This window comes from Meles meles, chromosome 19 (genome assembly GCF_922984935.1).
Source record: "Meles meles chromosome 19, mMelMel3.1 paternal haplotype, whole genome shotgun sequence".
Classification (NCBI taxonomy): Eukaryota; Metazoa; Chordata; class Mammalia; order Carnivora; family Mustelidae; genus Meles; species Meles meles.
The window spans coordinates 51,289,253-51,307,718 of record NC_060084.1 but is presented as its reverse complement, the minus strand read 5'-3'; the positions used below and the strand labels follow the sequence as shown (position 1 = coordinate 51,307,718).

The 18,466-nt window shown below is 54.9% G+C and overlaps 3 protein-coding genes across 11 annotated transcripts; 2 read left to right on the top strand and 1 right to left on the bottom strand.

Annotated features, from left to right (window-relative positions):
- Nucleotides 1-7,246: 7,246 nt before the first annotated feature.
- FGF21 (fibroblast growth factor 21) lies at nucleotides 7,247-8,748 on the bottom strand. The gene is made up of 3 exons (XM_045989062.1): nucleotides 8,503-8,748; nucleotides 8,279-8,382; nucleotides 7,247-7,537 (listed from the first exon to the last, which is right to left on the bottom strand). The coding sequence occupies exons 1-3, from the start codon at nucleotides 8,735-8,737 to the stop codon at nucleotides 7,247-7,249; spliced, it is 630 nt and encodes a 209-aa protein (XP_045845018.1). The 5' UTR covers nucleotides 8,738-8,748.
- Nucleotides 8,749-8,753: 5 nt separating this feature from the next.
- Nucleotides 8,754-13,873, top strand: FUT1 (fucosyltransferase 1 (H blood group)). Of its 7 annotated transcripts, XM_045989054.1 has the most exons (5): nucleotides 8,760-8,931; nucleotides 9,013-9,076; nucleotides 9,286-10,136; nucleotides 10,236-10,823; nucleotides 11,390-13,873. In XM_045989054.1, exons 4-5 carry the CDS (start codon nucleotides 10,688-10,690, stop codon nucleotides 12,487-12,489), a joined length of 1,236 nt encoding a protein of 411 aa, XP_045845010.1. In that variant the 5' UTR covers nucleotides 8,760-8,931; nucleotides 9,013-9,076; nucleotides 9,286-10,136; nucleotides 10,236-10,687; the 3' UTR covers nucleotides 12,490-13,873. The 7 variants fall into 7 exon arrangements, with proteins under 7 accessions (XP_045845016.1, XP_045845015.1, XP_045845010.1 ...); XM_045989060.1 differs by having other exon boundaries at nucleotides 8,754-9,076; nucleotides 11,480-13,873; XM_045989059.1 differs by having other exon boundaries at nucleotides 8,755-9,076; nucleotides 11,453-13,873.
- A 685-nt stretch (nucleotides 13,874-14,558) lies between these two features.
- On the top strand, nucleotides 14,559-18,393 carry IZUMO1 (izumo sperm-egg fusion 1). Of its 3 annotated transcripts, none has more exons than XM_045987368.1 (9): nucleotides 14,559-15,305; nucleotides 15,735-15,809; nucleotides 15,987-16,073; nucleotides 16,339-16,359; nucleotides 16,702-16,782; nucleotides 16,972-17,072; nucleotides 17,347-17,500; nucleotides 17,790-17,994; nucleotides 18,249-18,393. In XM_045987368.1, the coding sequence occupies exons 1-9, from the start codon at nucleotides 15,071-15,073 to the stop codon at nucleotides 18,370-18,372; spliced, it is 1,083 nt and encodes a 360-aa protein (XP_045843324.1). In that variant the 5' UTR covers nucleotides 14,559-15,070; the 3' UTR covers nucleotides 18,373-18,393. The 3 variants fall into 3 exon arrangements, with proteins under 3 accessions (XP_045843324.1, XP_045843326.1, XP_045843327.1); XM_045987371.1 differs by having other exon boundaries at nucleotides 14,577-15,305; nucleotides 17,790-18,015; XM_045987370.1 differs by lacking the exon at nucleotides 15,735-15,809 and having other exon boundaries at nucleotides 14,569-15,305.
- Nucleotides 18,394-18,466: the final 73 nt, after the last annotated feature.

Below are 18,466 nucleotides of genomic sequence, written 5' to 3'. Positions count from 1 at the left end.
GGGGGGCGCCTGGGTGGCTCAGTGGTTTAAGCCTCTGCCTTCGGCTCAGGTCATGATCTCAGGGTCCTGGGATCGAGCCCCGCATCGGGCTCTCTGCTCAGCGGGGAGCCTGCTTCCTCCTCTATCTCTGCCTGCCTACTTGTGATCTCTGTCTTCAAAAAAAAAAAAAAAAAACCTTAAAAAAAAAAAAAAAGAATGAACTTGGATCCTTACCTAACGCCAGATGCAAAAATTAACTCTCATTAAATCAGCGACCTAAACGTAAAGACCCAAACTATGAAGCTCATAGAAGACAACATGGCGGGACTGGGGGTGGGGGTGGGGTGTCAAGACATTGGATTTGACAATGATTTCCTGGCTATTACAACAAAAACACAGGCAGCAAGAGTAATAATAGGAGAATGGGGCTGTATCCAAATGGGCAACCTTTGTGCATCAAAGGAGACAGTCAACAGAGTCAACCCACGGGATAAAAGAAAATATTTGCAAGTCATATATGTGATTAGGGATTAGTGTGTATCTCTACAGCTTTCTATGATGTCCTCTCACATTGATGGGTCTGCTGATTCCAGTGCTAATCTCTTCCAGAAACACCCTCACGGGCACACCCAGACATCATGTTTTGCCGTCTCTCTCGGTATCCCTTCTGTCAGGTCAAGTTGACCCATACAATTAAGCATGACAGCTCCTCAAAAGATTAAAAAATGGGGTTACTATACGATCCAGCAATACAACGCTGAGTGTATCCTCCAAAGAAGGATACCAGGGTTTTTGAAGAGCTATTTGTACAGACGTGTTCATCGCAGCCTTTTCCCCAACGGCCAAAAGGTGAAAGCAGCGCAGATGCCCATGGATGGGTACACAGGAAACGAAAATGTGGTCTGTCCGTACAGTGGATACTAGGTAAACTTGAAGGGTATGTTGATGCATTGTACACCACTTTGGATGAACTTTGGAAACATTGTGCTGGGTGAAGTAAGACATTCACACACACCAAAATACTCTATGATTCCACTGACTTATCGGAAGTAGTAAAATTCATAGAAACAGGAAGCAGATGATGGTGGTGGGGAGCTGGGGGAAGGAGGGAGTGGGGAGTTGTTCAGTGGGTACAGAGATTGAATTTTACAAGATGAAAAAGGTTCTGGGAACTGGCTGCCCCATGACATGAGTCGTTCAAGACTGCTAAACTGCTAAGCCTCAGATAAACCTCATTGGCTACGATCCTGCCACTGCGCAAAGCTTGAAATCTCTCTCTCTCTCTTTTTTAAAAAGATTTTATTTATTTATTTGATAGACAGAGATCACAAGTAGGCAGAGAGGCAGGCTGAGAGAAAGGAGGAAGCAGGCTCCCTGCTGAGCAGAGAGCCCGATGTGGGCCTTGATCCTGGGATCCTGAGATCCATGACCTGAGCTGAAGGCAGAGGCTTAACCCACTGAGCCACCCAGGCACCCCTAAAAATAAAATCTTTAAAAAAAATAAAATTTTATTGCAGGGTGGGAAGGAGTGGGACGGGGTGGGACAATGTCCTTGCTGGCTTACCAGCTATGTGCCTAGTTCCCTCCTGTGTTTCGTGACTTTGCACGATGAGCTCACTCAAGCCTTCCTCGGTTCAGTCTGAGCTGGGTGATGTCTCTTTAGAGAAGCTTTATCTTTGCTTTGGCGGGAGACCTCGGGACATCACCAGCCCGACCGCTACGCCATTGATTCCTCAGCTTGTCAGGGCCTCGACCACCCAGCTTGATTTCCAGACCATTCCACATGAGACTGGTTGGGTGGTCACTCAGCTTTTAGTGGAGGGGGCGCCTGGGTGGCTCAGCGGATTAAGCCTCTGCCTTCGGCTCAGGTCATGATCTCAGGGTCCTGGGATGGAGCCCTGCATCGGGCTCTCTGCTCAGCGGGGTATGGGGGTTTGTGTTGCTTCTCCCTTTGCCTCTGCCGCTCCCCTGCTTGTGCCCTAATTAATTAGTTTTAATTAATTTTTTAAAAAATTTAATTAATTAAATTTAAATAAAATTTTATTTAAATTAATTTAAATTTAATTAAAACTAAGTAATTAATTAATTAAATTTTAAAAATCAGTAGAGAATCATTTCCCCACCATTCAGAACCCAAGCAAAAATAGGAAAAGCTCCTGGAGGTCCTCCTAGAGCCACTGGGTGATTATTTTTTGGGGGGGGTGATTATTTTTTATTTTAATTTTGTCCATTTACTTATTTGTTTGTTTGAATAATCTTCACACCCAACATGGAGCTGGAACTCATGACCCTGAGATGGAGAGTTGCGTGCTCTTCCGACTGAGACAGCCAGGCACCCTGAGACTTCATTTTTACTGTGGTGAGAGACACATAGCAAGATGCTTGCCATTTTAACCGTTTACACTTGCACAGATCGGTGGCGTTAAAAGCATTCACCCTGGGGCCCACTATGACTGCCATCTGTTCCCCCAGAACTTTTTCTTTCTTTCTTTTAAATTTTAATTATTTGAGAGCGAGGGAGAGAGGGTGAGAGAGAGAAGGATCAAGTGGAGGGGCAGAGGGAGAGGGAGAGGGTGACTCCCCGCTGAGCGGAGAGCCGGACATGGGACTCAATCCTAGGACCCTGGGACCAGGACCCAAGCTGAAGGCAGGCGCCCAACCGCTGAGACACCCAGGCAGGACTCCTCCTCCAGAACTTTTCATCTTCCCAAACTGAGACTCTGTTCCCATCCAGTGGGCAACTCCACACCATCCTCTTTCCCCCAGCTTGTGGCCTTTGGCATAAATGGCTTCGGGTTTCCTCTGCCATGCAACCTGTGTCCCAACATCCTTCCTTTTTTAAGGCTGAGTAATGTCTCATTGGAGGAAGGTCAGTGGGATTTTATTTTATTTCAAGATTACTTATTATTTGAGAAAGAACGAGCATGAGCAAGGGAACGGGCAGAGGGAGAAGCAGGCTCCCCACCAAGCAGGGAGCCTGATGCGGGGCTCGATCCCAGGACCCTGGGATCATGACCTGAGCCGAAGGCAGACGCTTAACCGACTGAGCCAGCCAGGAGCCCTCCACTGGTGGGATTTTTATTAAACATCAGGCTTTCACTGAAATTCTGGCCGTGGAGCTTCCTCTTCATAGACGTCCCTGTCACAGTGTCTGAAGGTTCCAGAAAGCTCCTTCCTGCTCAGCTTGCATTCCACTCTGATTTCACTGTTTCCTGTGTTGGCCTCTTCCCTCCCTTTCTCTTCCCTTTCCGGTCACCTTCTGTCCTTTTCTTCTTTCTTTCCTCCCTTCCTGCTTCCTTCCTTCCCTCCTTCTTTTTCTTCTTTCTTCTTCTCCTCCTTCTCCCTCCCCCTCTCCTTCTCCTTCTTCTTCCTTGTCGTCTTCTTTTGTGAGGGAGGAGATCTGGAAATTTCTGTCTTCTCATAGGCTCTCCATACATTTAGAAGGATGTTTGGAAAGAGGTGAGAAGACCACGGGGTCACAGCTTGGATTCCTCCCCCACCCCGCCCCCCCAGGGGTAGCTTTTACCTGATATAATTTTGAACGTACAGAAAATTCCCAGACTCGTGCCGAGAATTTCACAGACGCTTTGCCAGGCTCCAGGGCTCGCTGTTCCCACCCTCCTTTTGTCTTATCACTCCATTGTTCTCTCTTTGTATTATTATATATTTACATTTCCAGAGGCATATGAGAAAATACTGGAGGTACCATGCTCCTTTGTCCCTAAATACAGCAGTGTGTATTTGCTAAGAACAAGGACATTCTTTCTAAGAACCACAATGCAGTGATCCAAGTCAAAAAACTTCAGGTCGATCAATTACTATGATCTAAAGCACAGAGCTCACTCAAATTTCATCAAGCGTCTTACAACCAGGATATCACCTGATTGCTCAAAGGACTGCCCCTGGGGTCCAATAGTACGACTTTCCTCCCTCTTCCTCTTTCTTGACCTTGACCTTTTTGAAGAGTCAAGGCCAGTTCTTGAGCAGAAGGTCTCCTGATTGGAGAATGATGTCTCCTCACAATTAGATTCAGGCTGGGTGGCATGGTTTCTTAATCGTCCGTGGGGCGTGAACTCACAACCCTGAGATCCAAGACCTGAGGTGAGATTAAGAGTCTAATGCTTTGGGTGCCTGGGGGTGGGGGGGCTCACTCAGTGAAGTGTCTGCCTTCGGCTCAGGTCATGATCCCAGAGTCCTGGGGTCCTGGGGTCCTGGGATCAAGCCCAGCATCAGGCTCCCTGCTCAGCGGGGAATCTGCTTCTCCCTCATCTCCATACCCCCAACCCCGCTTGTGCTCTCTCTTTCTCTCCCGTGCGCTCTCTCAAATAAATAAATAAATAAATCTTAAGGGGGAAAAAAAAAGAGTCTGCAGCTTAACTGACTGAGCCACCCAGGCGCCCCCAGAATATGTCATTTGGAAGGACAAAGCTCCATGCTTTAAAAAATGGTATTAATTAGTGTGTAAGCCTGATGATTCACAGACCTGTACCCCTGGGGCAAATAATACACTATATGTTAACAAAAAAAAATTATTTTTTAGAAAGGAAAAAAATGGTATTATTGAAATATAGTTGACATATAACATTGTATAAATTCAAGGCACATAGCCTATTCATTTGATACATTTATATACTGAAATATGATTGCCATTATAGCAATAATGGACACTTCTATCGGGTTACATATCCTTTCTTTTTAGTGGCTGGACTGAGCTTTAGTCTTGTGAAAACTAATGGAAGGAGAACCCAGATTGATTTTGGCTGGAACTCTGGGAGTAAAGGAGAGAAAAGTTTCAGATACTGATGGGAGAGGAAACCGATCTATCTACACAGTTTTGGAAAGCCTGATGTACTGAGAGGTATTATATATATGTATTTTTTTCCTTTTTTAAAGATTTTATTTTTAAGTAATCTCTACGCCCAACATGGGGCTCAAAACTACAAGCATCAAAAGCATCACATGCTCTTCCTATTGAGCCAACCAGGTGCCCCAACAAGAGGGATTTTATTTTTATTTACTTATTTTAAAGATTTTATGTATTTGGGAGAGAGTGTGAGTGAGAGAGAGAGAGAGTGCATGAGCAGGGGCAGAGGAAGTGGAAGAAGCAGACTCCCCACTGAGCAGGAAGCCGGATGTGGGTCTCCATCCCAGGACCCCCCCCATCACCACCACCACAGTCAGAAACAATGGCAGACGCTTCACTGGCTGAGCCACCCAGGCACCCCGAGAAGTTACTTTTTTTTTTTTTAAGATTTTATTTATTTATTTGACAGAGAGAGATCACAAGCAGGCAGAGAGGCAGGCAGAGAGAGTGAGAAGGAAGCAGGCTCCCTGCCGAGCAGAGAGCCCGATGCGGGACTCCATCCCAGGACCCTGAGAACATGACCCGAGCCGAAGGCAGAGGCTTAACCCACCGAGCCACCCAGGCGCCCCAAGAGGGTGATTTAGATGCAGACACACATAGACACTTGGGGAAAAGACCTTATGGAAACGGAGATTGGGGTGATATGTTTCTAAGCCAAGGGACACCAAGGATTGCCAGCGGACCACCAGAAGCTGGGAAGAAGCAAAGAAGTCTTCTTCCCAAGAGACTTGGGAGACAGGCTGTCCCTGCCAACACCTTGTTTTCAGACTTCTATGCCCCAGAACTGTGAGGGAGCACATCTCTGGTGTTTTAAATCACTCAATTTGTGGTACTTCGTTATGGCGGCCCCTGGGGAAAATCATATGCTCCCCGTTCCACCTTCCTGCCGGTTGGTGGCAACCACTAAACTGATTTCTGTGTCTAGGAGTTTGCCTAGTCCCCAGAATTTTTTGATCCTAGAGGTCTGGGGTCGGGAACATGCATTTCTAGCAAGTTCCCAGGCGGTGCTGATGCTGTTGGCCTTTCTACAGCATCTCGAGTGTAGAGCACCTGCCAAGAGCTGACAAAGGGCACCCCCAGGCCCTAGAGCTGAACCAAAAAGTTCACCTACTGGGGTCCCTTCCGAGGCTGGCTCCCCAGGTCACCGCGAATTTCAAGGGCGAGATCCCGCTGTCCTTTTGGTGCACTTTGCAACTCCCCACTGAGCACACTGTGCACCCCACCGTGTGAAAGCTGCCGGTGAGTTTTGTGGCATCTCGGCTCCTGCTTCCAGTGACAACATTCTCCCCCACCTGAGCCAGCCTCTGTCATCAGAGCGGAAAACCGCTCTTCCACAAGATACAGACTTTCATCTCCTCCGGGCACTGACTCCCTCTCATGAGCTGCCGGGACCCGCACCGATATCCCCCCACTCTTCCACGGAGATGTTCCTCTCATTGGAACAGGGGAATTAAAATGAGGGGTCCAAGACCACAAGTCCCAAGGGCCTGTGGTAGTCGGTCAGACACGTGGAACCTAAAGGCACTGACCATGAACCCCGGGGAGGGGTCATCTGTATCTCTGTCCTCCTGTCTTTCCTAACTGGGAAATAACCCTAGGAGCAATGTGGAAATCTAGATGGTGGGGAGGGAGGGAGAACAGGCAACTCGCTCCCTGGGAATGGGGTCTCTGACAGTCATTAAGTTCCCGAGTCCCTAAGCGCCTGGATGGAAGCATTTAGATCCTCAAGTGTTCTCTGGAGGACCAGGACTCCCAGACTCCAGAGTCTACCCTCAGACCGGCATTCCACGTTCCTCTTCCCCTGTTCTCCTGGGACCCAGGCGTCCAGATATCCAGCTCTCTGATCCCTCAGGACTCAAGAGTCCCATCTCATACCAATTATGGCCCTAGGATCCAAGAGTCTTTGCCTGGGCCCTGAGGACCCAGATGTCATCCCATTCCTTGTGCTAAGTGGATCCAGAAAACTACATTTCCCATGAGGCTGTAGGCCTGCAGTGTCATTGTTTAAATGCTCCCTGTTATTGAGGTACCTCAGAAAAATAGTTCCACAACACAAGCACGAGGTTGGGGGTGGGTGGGGGAGGGGGTGGGAGGTTAACAAGCCTTCTCCTGTCAAAGGGCAGGGATAGTCCAGAGTCCCTGAGGACACCAAAGCAGAGCAGAAAACTGAGGCCCAGAGGGCAACTGGGACCTTCCCGCAGCTTCCTGACAATGGGGGCAGGGGTGCTTGGGGTTGGGAGACGGGGAAGCACATCCCATATCCTCCCTCAAACGCTCACACAGGCTCACTCGGATCCTCCTCTCAGATTCTTTATTATCCCAAGTAAGAAAAATAAAAAAATAAATAAGATAAATAACCCAATAAATAAAGAGGAGACCCCATAATAAACAGCCCGCGCGGCGTCAGGAAGCGTAGCTGGGACTTCGACCCTGCGAAGGCCCCACCATGCTCAGGGGGTCTGAGGAGCCCACGTCGGGAGGCTCGGGGGCTGGGATCTCCGGGGGCTCCAGGGCGGCCGGAAGCAGGCCTGGCAGGGGCAGGAAGCGGGCAGGTCCTCGGGGTGCCAGGTCCCGGTATGGGGAGTCGTGGCGGGGCAGGCGCAGTGGGAGGCCCAGGGTCTCGGAGTGGTAGATGTTGTACCCATCTTCCAGAAGCACTTCCCGGAAACTGCAGGCTACGGGGTCGAAGTGGAACTGCGGGAACAAGAAGGGAGGTCAGAGACGTGGGATCCCTTCACGCCTTCCTGCTGCAGGACCCAGGCGTCGGGGCTGGCGCCCTCCTCCCTCGGACCTGGGCATCTGGGGGCCCCCAGCTCTCTCTTCTTTCTGACCACAGAGTGCTCCCCTCCACCAGGATACAGGAGTCCAGACACTCCTGGGGGGAGCTGGGGGGGCCCCTCCTCCTTCAGATCCAGAGTCCAGGTCCCCAGACACAAACAACAGAAACAGGCTCCTCCTTCCCCTCTGGGCAGTCCACCTCCCGATCCCACTTCCCAGAGAGGATTATTCCAGCCCGGGGAGCAGTCGAGGCTCTCTGAGTCCAGACAGCAGCATCTGGCTTCCTCCCAGGGGTCACGGTCACTTTACAGGCCATGGGTCCTCGGAGGGACCCTGCGCCCAGCAGAAACGGGACATGTAGGAGGACCATGCGGCCACCAGGGGTTCTGAGTCATAAGACTCAGCCTCTCAGGCCACTCTGTCATTCACAGGCCTCGTGACTCGCAGCTGGCATGTCCTGTGTAAGCCTCAGTTTCCTCTCCTTGTAAACATGGACAAGGTCAGCTCCCACAGGTAAGGGGACTGGCATGGTGCAGGCACGTGGAGAGCACAGGACCCAGCCTGGACCAGGCCACAGGTGACAGACGTGGGACCCCAGATGGGTGAAGATGACAGGAGGGAGGGTAGAGCACAAGGAGGGGCACCCCAGAAACTCACCGATCCGTACAGTGTCCCATCCGGGCCCTGGCACAGGAACCTGGATGTTTTCACTCCCAAGATCTGAATGACCCCTGGCTTCAGGGCTTTTAGCTCCAAGAGACCTGAGGGGAGAAAGTGGTCAGGGCCTCAGAGGGCCTCTGCCCAGGCCCCTCTCTCTTGGACCTGGGAGTCCAGGCCTCCAGCCCCTCCTCCCGCAGACCACCCCTGGTCCATATACTCACTTTCGGGGCTCCGGCGGGCAGCCCCCGCCACTGTGCCATCAGCCCTGATCTCTAGGTGGGCCTCTGTCTCCTGAGCGTCGTCTGTGTAGAGGTACCGCTGTCGAACTTGACCTCCGAATTGGAGGAGGGGGCTGGAGTCAGGGATAGGGTGTGCCTGGCAGGCTTCCAGCAAAAGGACGGCCAGCACAGGGACCCACAGCCCCAGGTGCTCGGACCTGGCCTCCTCCCAGCCCATCAATGGCTCACGTCCTCAGGCGAGATCTGGGGTCTGGGGTCTGACAAGCGAGCGGAATGGTAGAGATTCTGTTCCAGATCCTGGCCGTCTGGGAGAGCAGAGTCACGGATTGCTGCTTGGCCTGGTCGCCTGGGTCCTCTTGCACGTGGATTCCCAGCTGAACCGAACTCCCAGGTCTCCTAGAAGAGATGCAGGTGCTCCAAAATTTATATCCAGACAGACCCGCCCCATCACCTTCCCCACAGCTGACCCGTGATATTTGACCCACTTGGCAGGAGCCAGGATTCCACGGTGGCCAGATCGGGCTGAACGGATGATGCAATCTGGGGGTCCTTCCAGGTGGGGGCCTGGACTTCCCAGTCTGAGGAATTAGGGGGAGAGGGGTTGGGAGAACTGGGACCTGGGTGACAGGGGCTGGGGGGCCGGGGCCCCTGGAATCTCAGGGAGGAGAAGGCTGGGGGGCAGGTGGCTGGAAATCTGCTTCCCTGACTGACAGACGCAGACTGTGTCCCATAACTGGAATTTCTGCACGCCACCTGAATTTCTAGGTTTCTGGGGGTCACACGCTGACGTTCCTTGATCATCAGGAAGGCAACGAATGCCACATGACCAAAGCGTCCCCTGCAGGGACAGAGGCATCCTGACCTCAACCTCACCAACCCCAGCCCAGACGCTCCTCCTGCACCAAAGGTCCCAGTGTCTCTCTCTCCTCCCTGATGCAATCCTGGTGTTTCTTTCACCAGAGAAGCTATCCCCAGGCCCAGAAGGGTGCTCTCAAAATAGCTTGGGGCGGGGAGAGGGTGACAGTCTCTGACTCAGCGTTGGTGGCCCAGCCAGGCTCTGGAGGGGGAAATGAGAGGCAGGAGCCCAAAGGGAATGAGGGGATGGGCAGTTTCCTGGAAACCAAAGGTGCAGAGACTGGCCACCTGGGTCTGAGCCAGGAGGGCACTGGGGGCCTGAACTTCTCCGGCTGAGGAGGGGAAGGGACTGGGGGTGGAAGACCAGGGTCTGAGGAAGGAGAGGCCTGGGGGCCCCACTCCGGTCTGGAGACATTTACGGCCAAGTCTCTGGACAGTGACGTCAAATCCCTATTGAATGTCCACGCTCCCCTGCTGCGGCCGGCCGGGGTGGGCTGGGTAGGGCTACCTTGACCACGGGAACAGTTTCTGAATCCCAACCTGGGACTCCAGCCTCCGTGGGAGGCTGGGAGGATAAACTGGCTTCCACTCCTGCCTGCCAGCTCCTTCCTTGCTGGGGAGAGAGGCTGCCTCCAGGAGGGGCCCGTCTAGAAAGGAACTGTTGGCACCAGACCGTCCACTCCCCCCAGAGGAGAGGCTGGGGGCCGGGACTCTGGCATCTGGAGGTGCGCGGTGTCGACATGGGCGATCAGCGGCCCCTGGTATGCGTGGGGACACCCACGAGGGTGTCCCTGACAGCTGGAGGGGGTTTTCCATCCGTTCCAGGAGCAGCCGGGCGAATGGGTTCCTCACCCCCACAGGGAGGACGAGGCAGACAGAGGGCGGAGGATCTTCCCGCCGGGGCCTGGTGTCCGGGGAGTGGCCGGGCTCCGAGCATCCAGGTACGCCGGGCAGGCTGTGAGCCCGGGCGCCAGAGAAGAGGGAGAAGTCCCTGGACCCGAACACCTGGATCCAACATCGCGTCCGGCGCTAGAAGTCCACGTCCACGGAAGGATGCCGCTGCTGGAAGCCTGCCCTGGAAAGCCCTGTGGCTGGCCAAGGCCGGAGAGGAGGGGGCTGGGCGCAGGTTCCCGGGTCTGGGGAGGGCAGGGGGCGGAGGCTCCCACCCCAGCTTGGGGCTCCAGGACGGGGGCGGGGCTCCGCCTCGGACCTACCTGCCGGGCCCTGGAGGGGCGGAGGCTGTGATCCTCGGGACCGCGCCCATCTCCTTCCTCTCCTCGCCGGGCCCTTGGAGCCAGTCGGGGGAAACGGCATGGAGGAGAGGGCTGCCGAGCCTTGGGACCTGGAGTTCGGGATTCCGGGGGCGGCCGGATGTGGACTGCACTCGCGGTCGGCTCGCTGCAGTCTCGCCAAGCCGACTGCTGATCTGCCATCCGCCAGGAGCTCAGGTGAGTGGGCCCGGCAGATGCCTGGCACCTAGGAACCTGGGCCTTCGTCCCAGGAGGCGCACCCCCAACCTCTCGCCCCTTAGGACCCGGGGAGGCTCCACCCCACCCGCAACTCCTGCTTCTCCAGGAACCAAGATCCCTTCCTCCAGTCTGGGCCTCCAGACTAATCCTGTTCTGCTTGGCCTGTGTCTTCCTGTCACCTCCATAGTGGAGGCTGCCCACCTCCTCCCCTTCTCACCAGCCCCAGGTACACCAGAGAAAGGAGTTGGTGGAACATTGCCCAACTTCAGTGGGCCTCCAGGGCCCCAGGGGAGCCAGATCCCAAGATGCGGAGATGACACGCTGGGTCCTAGACCATTGCTCTCTGGGAAAGCACCATTTCCCATCCCCGTCCCCTGAAATTCCAAGACCCTGCTTCTCCTCCCTCAAATCCAGGACCCCGATCCCCTTTCCCCCGGACCCAGGAGTCTGAATCCTTAGTATCCTCCTTCTGACTGGCCTATGCTCCCCGATATATGTCCTTGAGCCCCTTGAGCCACTGCTAACTCATCTCTCCTCCCGTTCAGCCATGTGGGCCCCCAGCCAACGGCAGCTCTGTCTGACCTTCCTGCTAGTCTGTGTTCTTTCAGCCGTCTTCTTCCTCCACATCCACCAAGACCTCTTTCACCGTGGCCTGGACCTGACTGCCCTGTGTCCAGCCCGCCGCCTGCTGACACCCCCTGTGGCCGTCTTCTGCCTGTCGGGCACGCCGATGGCGCCCAACGCCTCCTTTCCCTGTCTCAAGCCCCCTGCCTCGCTCTCGGGAATCTGGACCATCTACCCAGATGGCCGCTTCGGTAACCAGATGGGGCAGTACGCCACGCTGCTGGCCCTGGCCCAGCTCAACGGTCGCCAGGCGTTCATCCTGCCCGCCATGCACGCCGCCCTCGCCCCTGTGTTCCGCATCAGCCTGCCCGTGCTAGCCCCTGAGGTGAACGGCCGCACGCCGTGGCGAGAGCTGCAGCTGCATGACTGGATGTCGGAGGACTATGCGCACTTGGAGGACGCCTTCCTGAAGCTCACGGGCTTCCCCTGCTCCTGGACCTTCTTCCACCATCTCCGCGCCCAGATCCGCCGGGAGTTCACCTTGCACGACCACCTACAGCAGGAGGCCCAGGGTCTCCTGAGCCAGCTCCGCTTGGGCCGCACAGGGGACCGCCCTCGCACCTTTGTGGGGGTCCACGTGCGCCGTGGGGACTACCTGCAAGTCATGCCCCAGCGCTGGAAGGGGGTGGTGGGTGATCGCGCCTACCTCCAGCAGGCTATGGACTGGTTCCGGGCCCGGCACAAAGCCCCCGTCTTTGTGGTTGTCAGCAACGGCATGGCCTGGTGTCGGGAGAACATCGACGCCTCCCTGGGGGACGTGGTCTTTGCTGGCGATGGGCAGGAGGGCTCGCCGGGGAAGGACTTTGCGCTACTCACGCAGTGTAACCACACCATCATGACCATCGGGACGTTCGGTTTCTGGGCTGCCTACCTGGTGGGTGGAGACACGGTCTACCTGGCCAACTTCACCCTGCCTGACTCCAACTTCCTGAAGATCTTTAAGCCAGAGGCCGCCTTCCTGCCCGAGTGGGTGGGCATTAATGCCGACTTATCTGCACTCCAGTCGCTGGCGGGGCCGTGAGCAGCAGAGAGACTTTCTGGAATCGCTTATCAGTCTTGGGGCAGCATTTACCTGGCAGCTTCTGGGGAAGTGTATGGGAGCCCCACAGCTGGTGCCCTCCCCCCCATTTCTAGAACAGTTCTAGCTGGCTAGACTTTGAGAGAAAGGAGGGCTCTCCGTAGCTGTCTGGACATTTTAGAGCCAGCAGAAGATCTTTTCCTGTGGGTTGGCAATGTCCAGAGAGGCTCGTGTCAGTTCTAGAAGGCAGCGCCTACCTGTTCATCCTAGTCCGTATCCAGAGTACTTTCTAGAGGGCGGCACCCAAGTCCAGGCAACTGCCCCTTCGAATGTTGCCCCTGGTCTTCTCGAGAAGAGAGGTCCAGTCCCCAGGACTGAGGGAATTTGTGGGTGTCCTAGAGCAAGCACCCACTAACTCCTGTGTTTCTGGAGTCATTCTAGAGAGCCCCAGTTCGAGTACCTGTGGAGAATCCTGCAGGGATCTTCCAGGGGGGTGGGGTTCTGGAATTCCGGGAGAATCTCAGGAAGGTACAATCCAAATCTTAATGCCTCAACCACTGCCGGGAATATGGGTAGAAGACAGATTATTTGTAGCTGAGAGCCAACCCAAAATCTGTCTGACCTCTCAGCCCCTGAAAAGAAAGACCAAGACTCTTTTTTGAGCAGATGGATGAAAATGTGGGAGGTGGCGGGAGGGGGACGGCTTCAGAAGTGTAGCCGGTTCTGGAGCGATGTTTTTCAGAAATGTACGAACGCTTTTTTTTTTTTCTTTATGCTCAAAAACTGCCAAAGACAAGCACCCCACAAGGCAGGTCTGAGTTGAGGTGGCCCCTCCCAATTACGGAAGTTTCCTCCTCTGCCTCTCCTCCCCCCACCCCTCATCCCTCCACCCCCCCCACACTGGGCTGGGGGTGTCGGGGTGGGGGGGTGGGCGGTGATGGAATCCATTTTCTGGAATTCATCCAGCATGAATGTTTCCATCTGCTTTGCAGAAAGCTCCTGGCATTGTGCCCCTTTCCAACCTTGGTCTGCCCCTGATACCACAGAACCACTAAATCTGGCTTCAGGTTTGACATGAATGGAGCGTGTGTGTGCAGACCCTTGGCAGTTCTCAGACTCAGGCTTCCTCAGACCCAGGCAGAAAGGAGTGCAGGGTCTGGCCAAGGAGGTTGGGATTCTGGACTCAGATTCCAGGAACCCCTTGGGGCTTTTGGAAGGGGGTGAAGGTGGCCTGTTAGTTTTATTACAGACAACTCTGATCGCATCTCCTGTCCACCCAGAAGAATGCAGACCCCTTTCTCAGTCTTCCTAAGGGAGTTTTGAGGGATCATACCGGGTTCAGCTGCCACAGGTGGGGGAGAGGGAGGTATGAATTAAAAGGCCACATCGCTAACGCCTGTCCCTGCAGTGTTTTGGAGTCCTGTGTGTGTGTGTGTGTGTGTGTGTGTGTGTGTGTGTAGGAGGAAAGTTTCAGAACTGCCAGGGACTCATTCACATCCAGGGGTATTGTCCTGCTCAAATCTGGCCATCTCTTGTTCTCAGAATTGTGTGAGTCATGGTGCCTGTTTTTCTGGTGGCCTGTTTCAATGATGCAGAAAAGGAGAGCCCTTCCAGGACCCATAGAACCCCAGTTCCTCAATATTGGCCCTGAGCCTCTTTCCTCTGGAACCTGGACATCAAGCCCCAGGGGGTAGGGAGAGAAAGTGTAGGAGGGAGCGATCGAAGTATGTAACTCTGGAACTACATTTCCCATAGAGCCATCGGACTGGCCAGGGAGAGACCCCAGGGCCTCCTGGGAGTCGTAGTCCTAGGGCTAGAAAGGGCCCCTTTCTTCATCTTCGTGGCTCCACGCCAGGTTTCCAAAAGGCCAAGCGCACCTAGCCGGAAGCCTGGGTCCGGGGGCTCAGGGAGGGGAGGAAGCTGAAAGCCAGAAGTCCTTTCCTTGGTTTTAGAAGCCGGAGAGGACAAGACTTTCCTTTCGGTAGACGCTGGGAAAATTCTAGTTTGGAAAGGAGGCCGCCTCTGTGATATCATGGAACGATAGGCGGAGTCTCCCTTTGTTGCGGTCCTCTCAGACACAGCGTTGGGCATGTGGGCGGGGCCGAGAAAACTCCCTGGGAGTATCTTTTGGAGAGTTGGGGGCCCCATGTGGGAAGCTAGAAAGGGGAAGCTGTGGAAATTCCTCGTAGACCGGGGCGAACCGTGACCGTGACTCTAGTCAAAAAGCTCTCCAAATCACGGGACCGACCTCACCCTCGCCCCAACAAAATCCTTAATTTTAGTCGTGGGAAAATAGCAGAGTGGAAGGACGTGGCCTGCTCATCCTCTCTAAAAGCCCTCAGCCTGGATTCGGCTCTTCAGCGGATCCTTGTATTTGAGGACACAACATTCAAGGTCAAGGTCGGGCAGCGGCTGTTTAGGGCTCATCGGGTCTCCGGACTCCTCGGTTTCCTAACCGAGAAGTGTGCGCCCTGCAAATTGAGGGTCTTAGTCTCGGGGAAGGGCATCTTTCCACTTAGCGTGAAAGTGTGGGGGTAAAAGGACCCTCCCCGGGGTTCGGCGCGGCCTGAGCGCTCGGTTCGCAATGGGTCCGCAACTTCCCTTCCTGGTGGCGGCGCTGGCCGGCTGCCTGCTTCCTGCCCGGGCCTGTCTCATGTGTGCTACAAAGGTCGTGGAGGCGCTACACTCCTTGGAGAAGGATTACCTTCCCGGCCACTTGCCGGCCGAGAGCCACGAAAGCTTTATGACAAGGGTGAAAGAAGCCGTGCTGGATTTCAAGAACCTGCCAATTGGGGAGGATACCTATATGGGGGTTGTCGGTGAGGGCAGGGAAGAGCGTGGAAATCCTGAGCCCTGGGAAAGGAGGGGTCTGTGGCTAGGATAGCGGGGTGCCGGGCCGGGGGACGGGGCGGGTTTAGTGGGAAGGGAAGGCAGGGCTGGAGGCAGAGCCTACTGGGCTCGGGAATGGAGAACGCTGGAATGCAGATTCTGGGCCTTAACCAGGGCTGGCAAATACTGTGTTTCCCCCACTTTAGCCTCCACTTTTGTGTTTAAAAATAAAACAAAACAAAAAACAACTACAACTCCCAGAAGCCAATGGACAGACAAGCCCTTTACCGGTCTTATCCTTGCCCAGTAGCCTCATGGGTATTGTAGTTTCTAAGACTAGGTGAGCCAGTGAGACGGTAAGGCTTGGAATCTGGAGTTCTATCTCCCCCTCCCCGCATCCCCGCCTCCCACCCCTCCAGATGAGCCCACACTGGAAAACGCATCCTGGAGTTTTCTGAAGGATTTGAAACGTATCACAGACAGTAATGTAGAAGGTAAATACACAGAGGGGCCAGGGGAGGGGCTCCAGAATCTTTCAGAGAAATGATAGTTGGTGACAACTGGTCTGGTAGTGGCTCTGTGAGCCAAACTGCCCAGGTTCAATTCCGGCTCTGTCATCTCCTAGCCGCATGGCCTTGAGTGAGGGCCTGTGTCACCCTGCTCCTTCCCAGGTGAGCTTTTCGTGAAGGAGATGTTTTGGATGTTGAGCCAGCAGAAGGATGTCTTTGCCCGCTTTGCAGCTCAGTTCCAAAAAGAGGGTGAGGGAAGACGCGAGTCCCTCAGGGACCACAGCCCCTTTTTCAACAGTCCCAGAGTCCCTGTCCCCACCCCCTGCCCCCCCTTCTCTAAGTCCCGCCCCTCGGCTCTCCCAACTCCGTCCTCCCTCAGACCCAGGGATCCAGGCACCAGGGTCCTTCCTCCCTCAAACCCAAGAGCTCAAACCCCCAACCCATTGCCTCCTCTCATCTCCTTTAATTTAGCAATCTGATAATCATTTTTTTTTCTTTCTTTCTTCTGAGGCAGTTTTTTGTCCCAACCAATGTGGTGAGTCCGAATTTGGGAGCTGGTCCGTATCCCTCATGGTCGCTCCGGTAATACCCAGCCGTTCTCCTCCCCCTCTGGGTCTCGATGTTTCTTCCTTCTCCACGTATGAGAGGTTCCACAGTCCTTTCGCACTGCGGGCTTACTGGAGAGCCAGTCGTATTTTATTTGCACTCTTCACCGAGCCTGGTTCCATCCCTCTTCCAGCGGGGCTGCCTTCTACCCCCGCCGTTTGGGCCGACCTCCCCAGGATTGGGCACCTGACCCCGCCCCAGCCCTTGGCCCTGCCCTCTCCTTTTAGCCTCGTCCCTCAGGGCGAATACAGCGTTGATCCCGCCCCTTCAGGTGTGATGTTGCAGAGTCTGGTCTGGTGCCACGCCTGCGAGAGGCAGGTTCACGCTTGTCGAAAGAAACTTGATTGCGGGGGTGAGAGAGCTGGGGCGGGCAGGAGGGGGGCGGAGCAAGAGGGGCGGAGCCAGAGGAGAGCCTGAATCTGGAGAGGGCGGAGCCTGGAGCCGGCCGACGGGAGAAGGCGGGGCCGAGACCAAGTGGGAGGGAGTTGAGGAAGGGCACCGAACTTGGAAGAAGCATCACACCGTACCCCCTACCCCCCAGAGCGCCTAGTCCTGGTCCACGAAAAGGAAGATATGATCCTGAACTGTGAGCTCAACTGGCATCGACTCTCTCAAGGCCTGACCGATTACAGATTTTTCAGGGTGGGACCCTCTAAATCCTGTAATCCTTGATCCCCAAGTCCGTCAGGCTTGTGTGAACCCCTTGATCCCTGTATCCACAGGTTTGCACCCACAATCCCTATGACCCATGACCTACCTACCAGGTTTGATTTCTACTGATCCCTGAGGACCCCATGTCCCGACCAATATATCCGGGACTCCCATCTCCCCCGCTGAGGCCCCGATGATCTCACCCCTGTACAACCCCAAACCCTGAATTCCCCAGGCCTCTGTGACCCCTTGAGCTTGGGTCTAGGTTCAGGGGCAAAATTCTGAGACCTTGCTGTCCGAGGGGAAAGATCCCATCCTGACCAAGACCGCGGTGACCGCAGACGACGCAGGCGTCTACCGCTGCCGTTTGGACACTGTCGAGGACATCCCAGCCACGATCCTCCATTTTCGAGTCACAGGTTAGTGTTGGGTTGTGGACAGCAGTTGGGACTCAAGGTCCCGGCGGGGAAAGCAGTCAGCTTCAGGGGCGTGGTCTGGGCCACCTTCCCTTTCTGCTGGGGTGTGGTTTCAGGTCACGAGGGTGTGGCGGGTGTGTGGCCCTCCCACCACAGTGTTCAGGCACTTAGGGGCTGGACTCCTTCCTGCAAGGCGTGGGTGCTGGGGCTGGCTGGAGCGGAGCAGGCTTGCGTTGGTTCGGGTGGGAACTTCGTGCCCTCCCAGGCTGTCTTCTTCCCTCTCCTCCATCAGTGTTGCCCGAAAGGATCCATGAAGAGCTACCGTCAAGCCAGGCTGGGGAGGCCGCAGGTCCGGAGGATTTGGGTGGCCTCCAGAGGCCCCCAGCCGGCCTGCCTACATCGACACAGTGTCCGAAGTCCGAGAACATGCTGAGAGGCCGTCTGATCGGACTGCTGATCTGGGGCTTTGTGGTGCTGATAATCGGCTTTGCGACCGCGTGAGCCGCCCACTGAAGAAGGCAGGGCTTGGAGCAAGGGGCGGGATTTCCAACTTCCTAACGCCGGAGGGGGTCTGGGAGCTACTGGGAGCTGTATTTCCGTTGGGGTTGGGTCTTGGAAAACAGGGTGGGGCTTATCTAGGTGGGCTAAGCTTGGATCACGGCTAGAATTAGATCAAATACAGGGAGGCTGGGAGGGGTGTCCCTCACTCAGGACCTAATCTGTTTCTGCTGTTCACAACCCCCACCCCCAGGATTCTCTGCTTTCGGCCTGAGAGGGTGATCAATTCCATCAAGAGCTGTTTGGGCACCATGAAGGAGTCTGACACTCCACCGGAGGTTTCAGAGGGAAAAGCCACATCGTCAAGGCACAAATAAAGATTTGTCTGATTGTCTCAATATCTGACTCATTCCTCCGGTCTGATCCTAACTTTTGGTTTCCCCAGAGGTCTGGGTCTGGGGATGGTCTCCG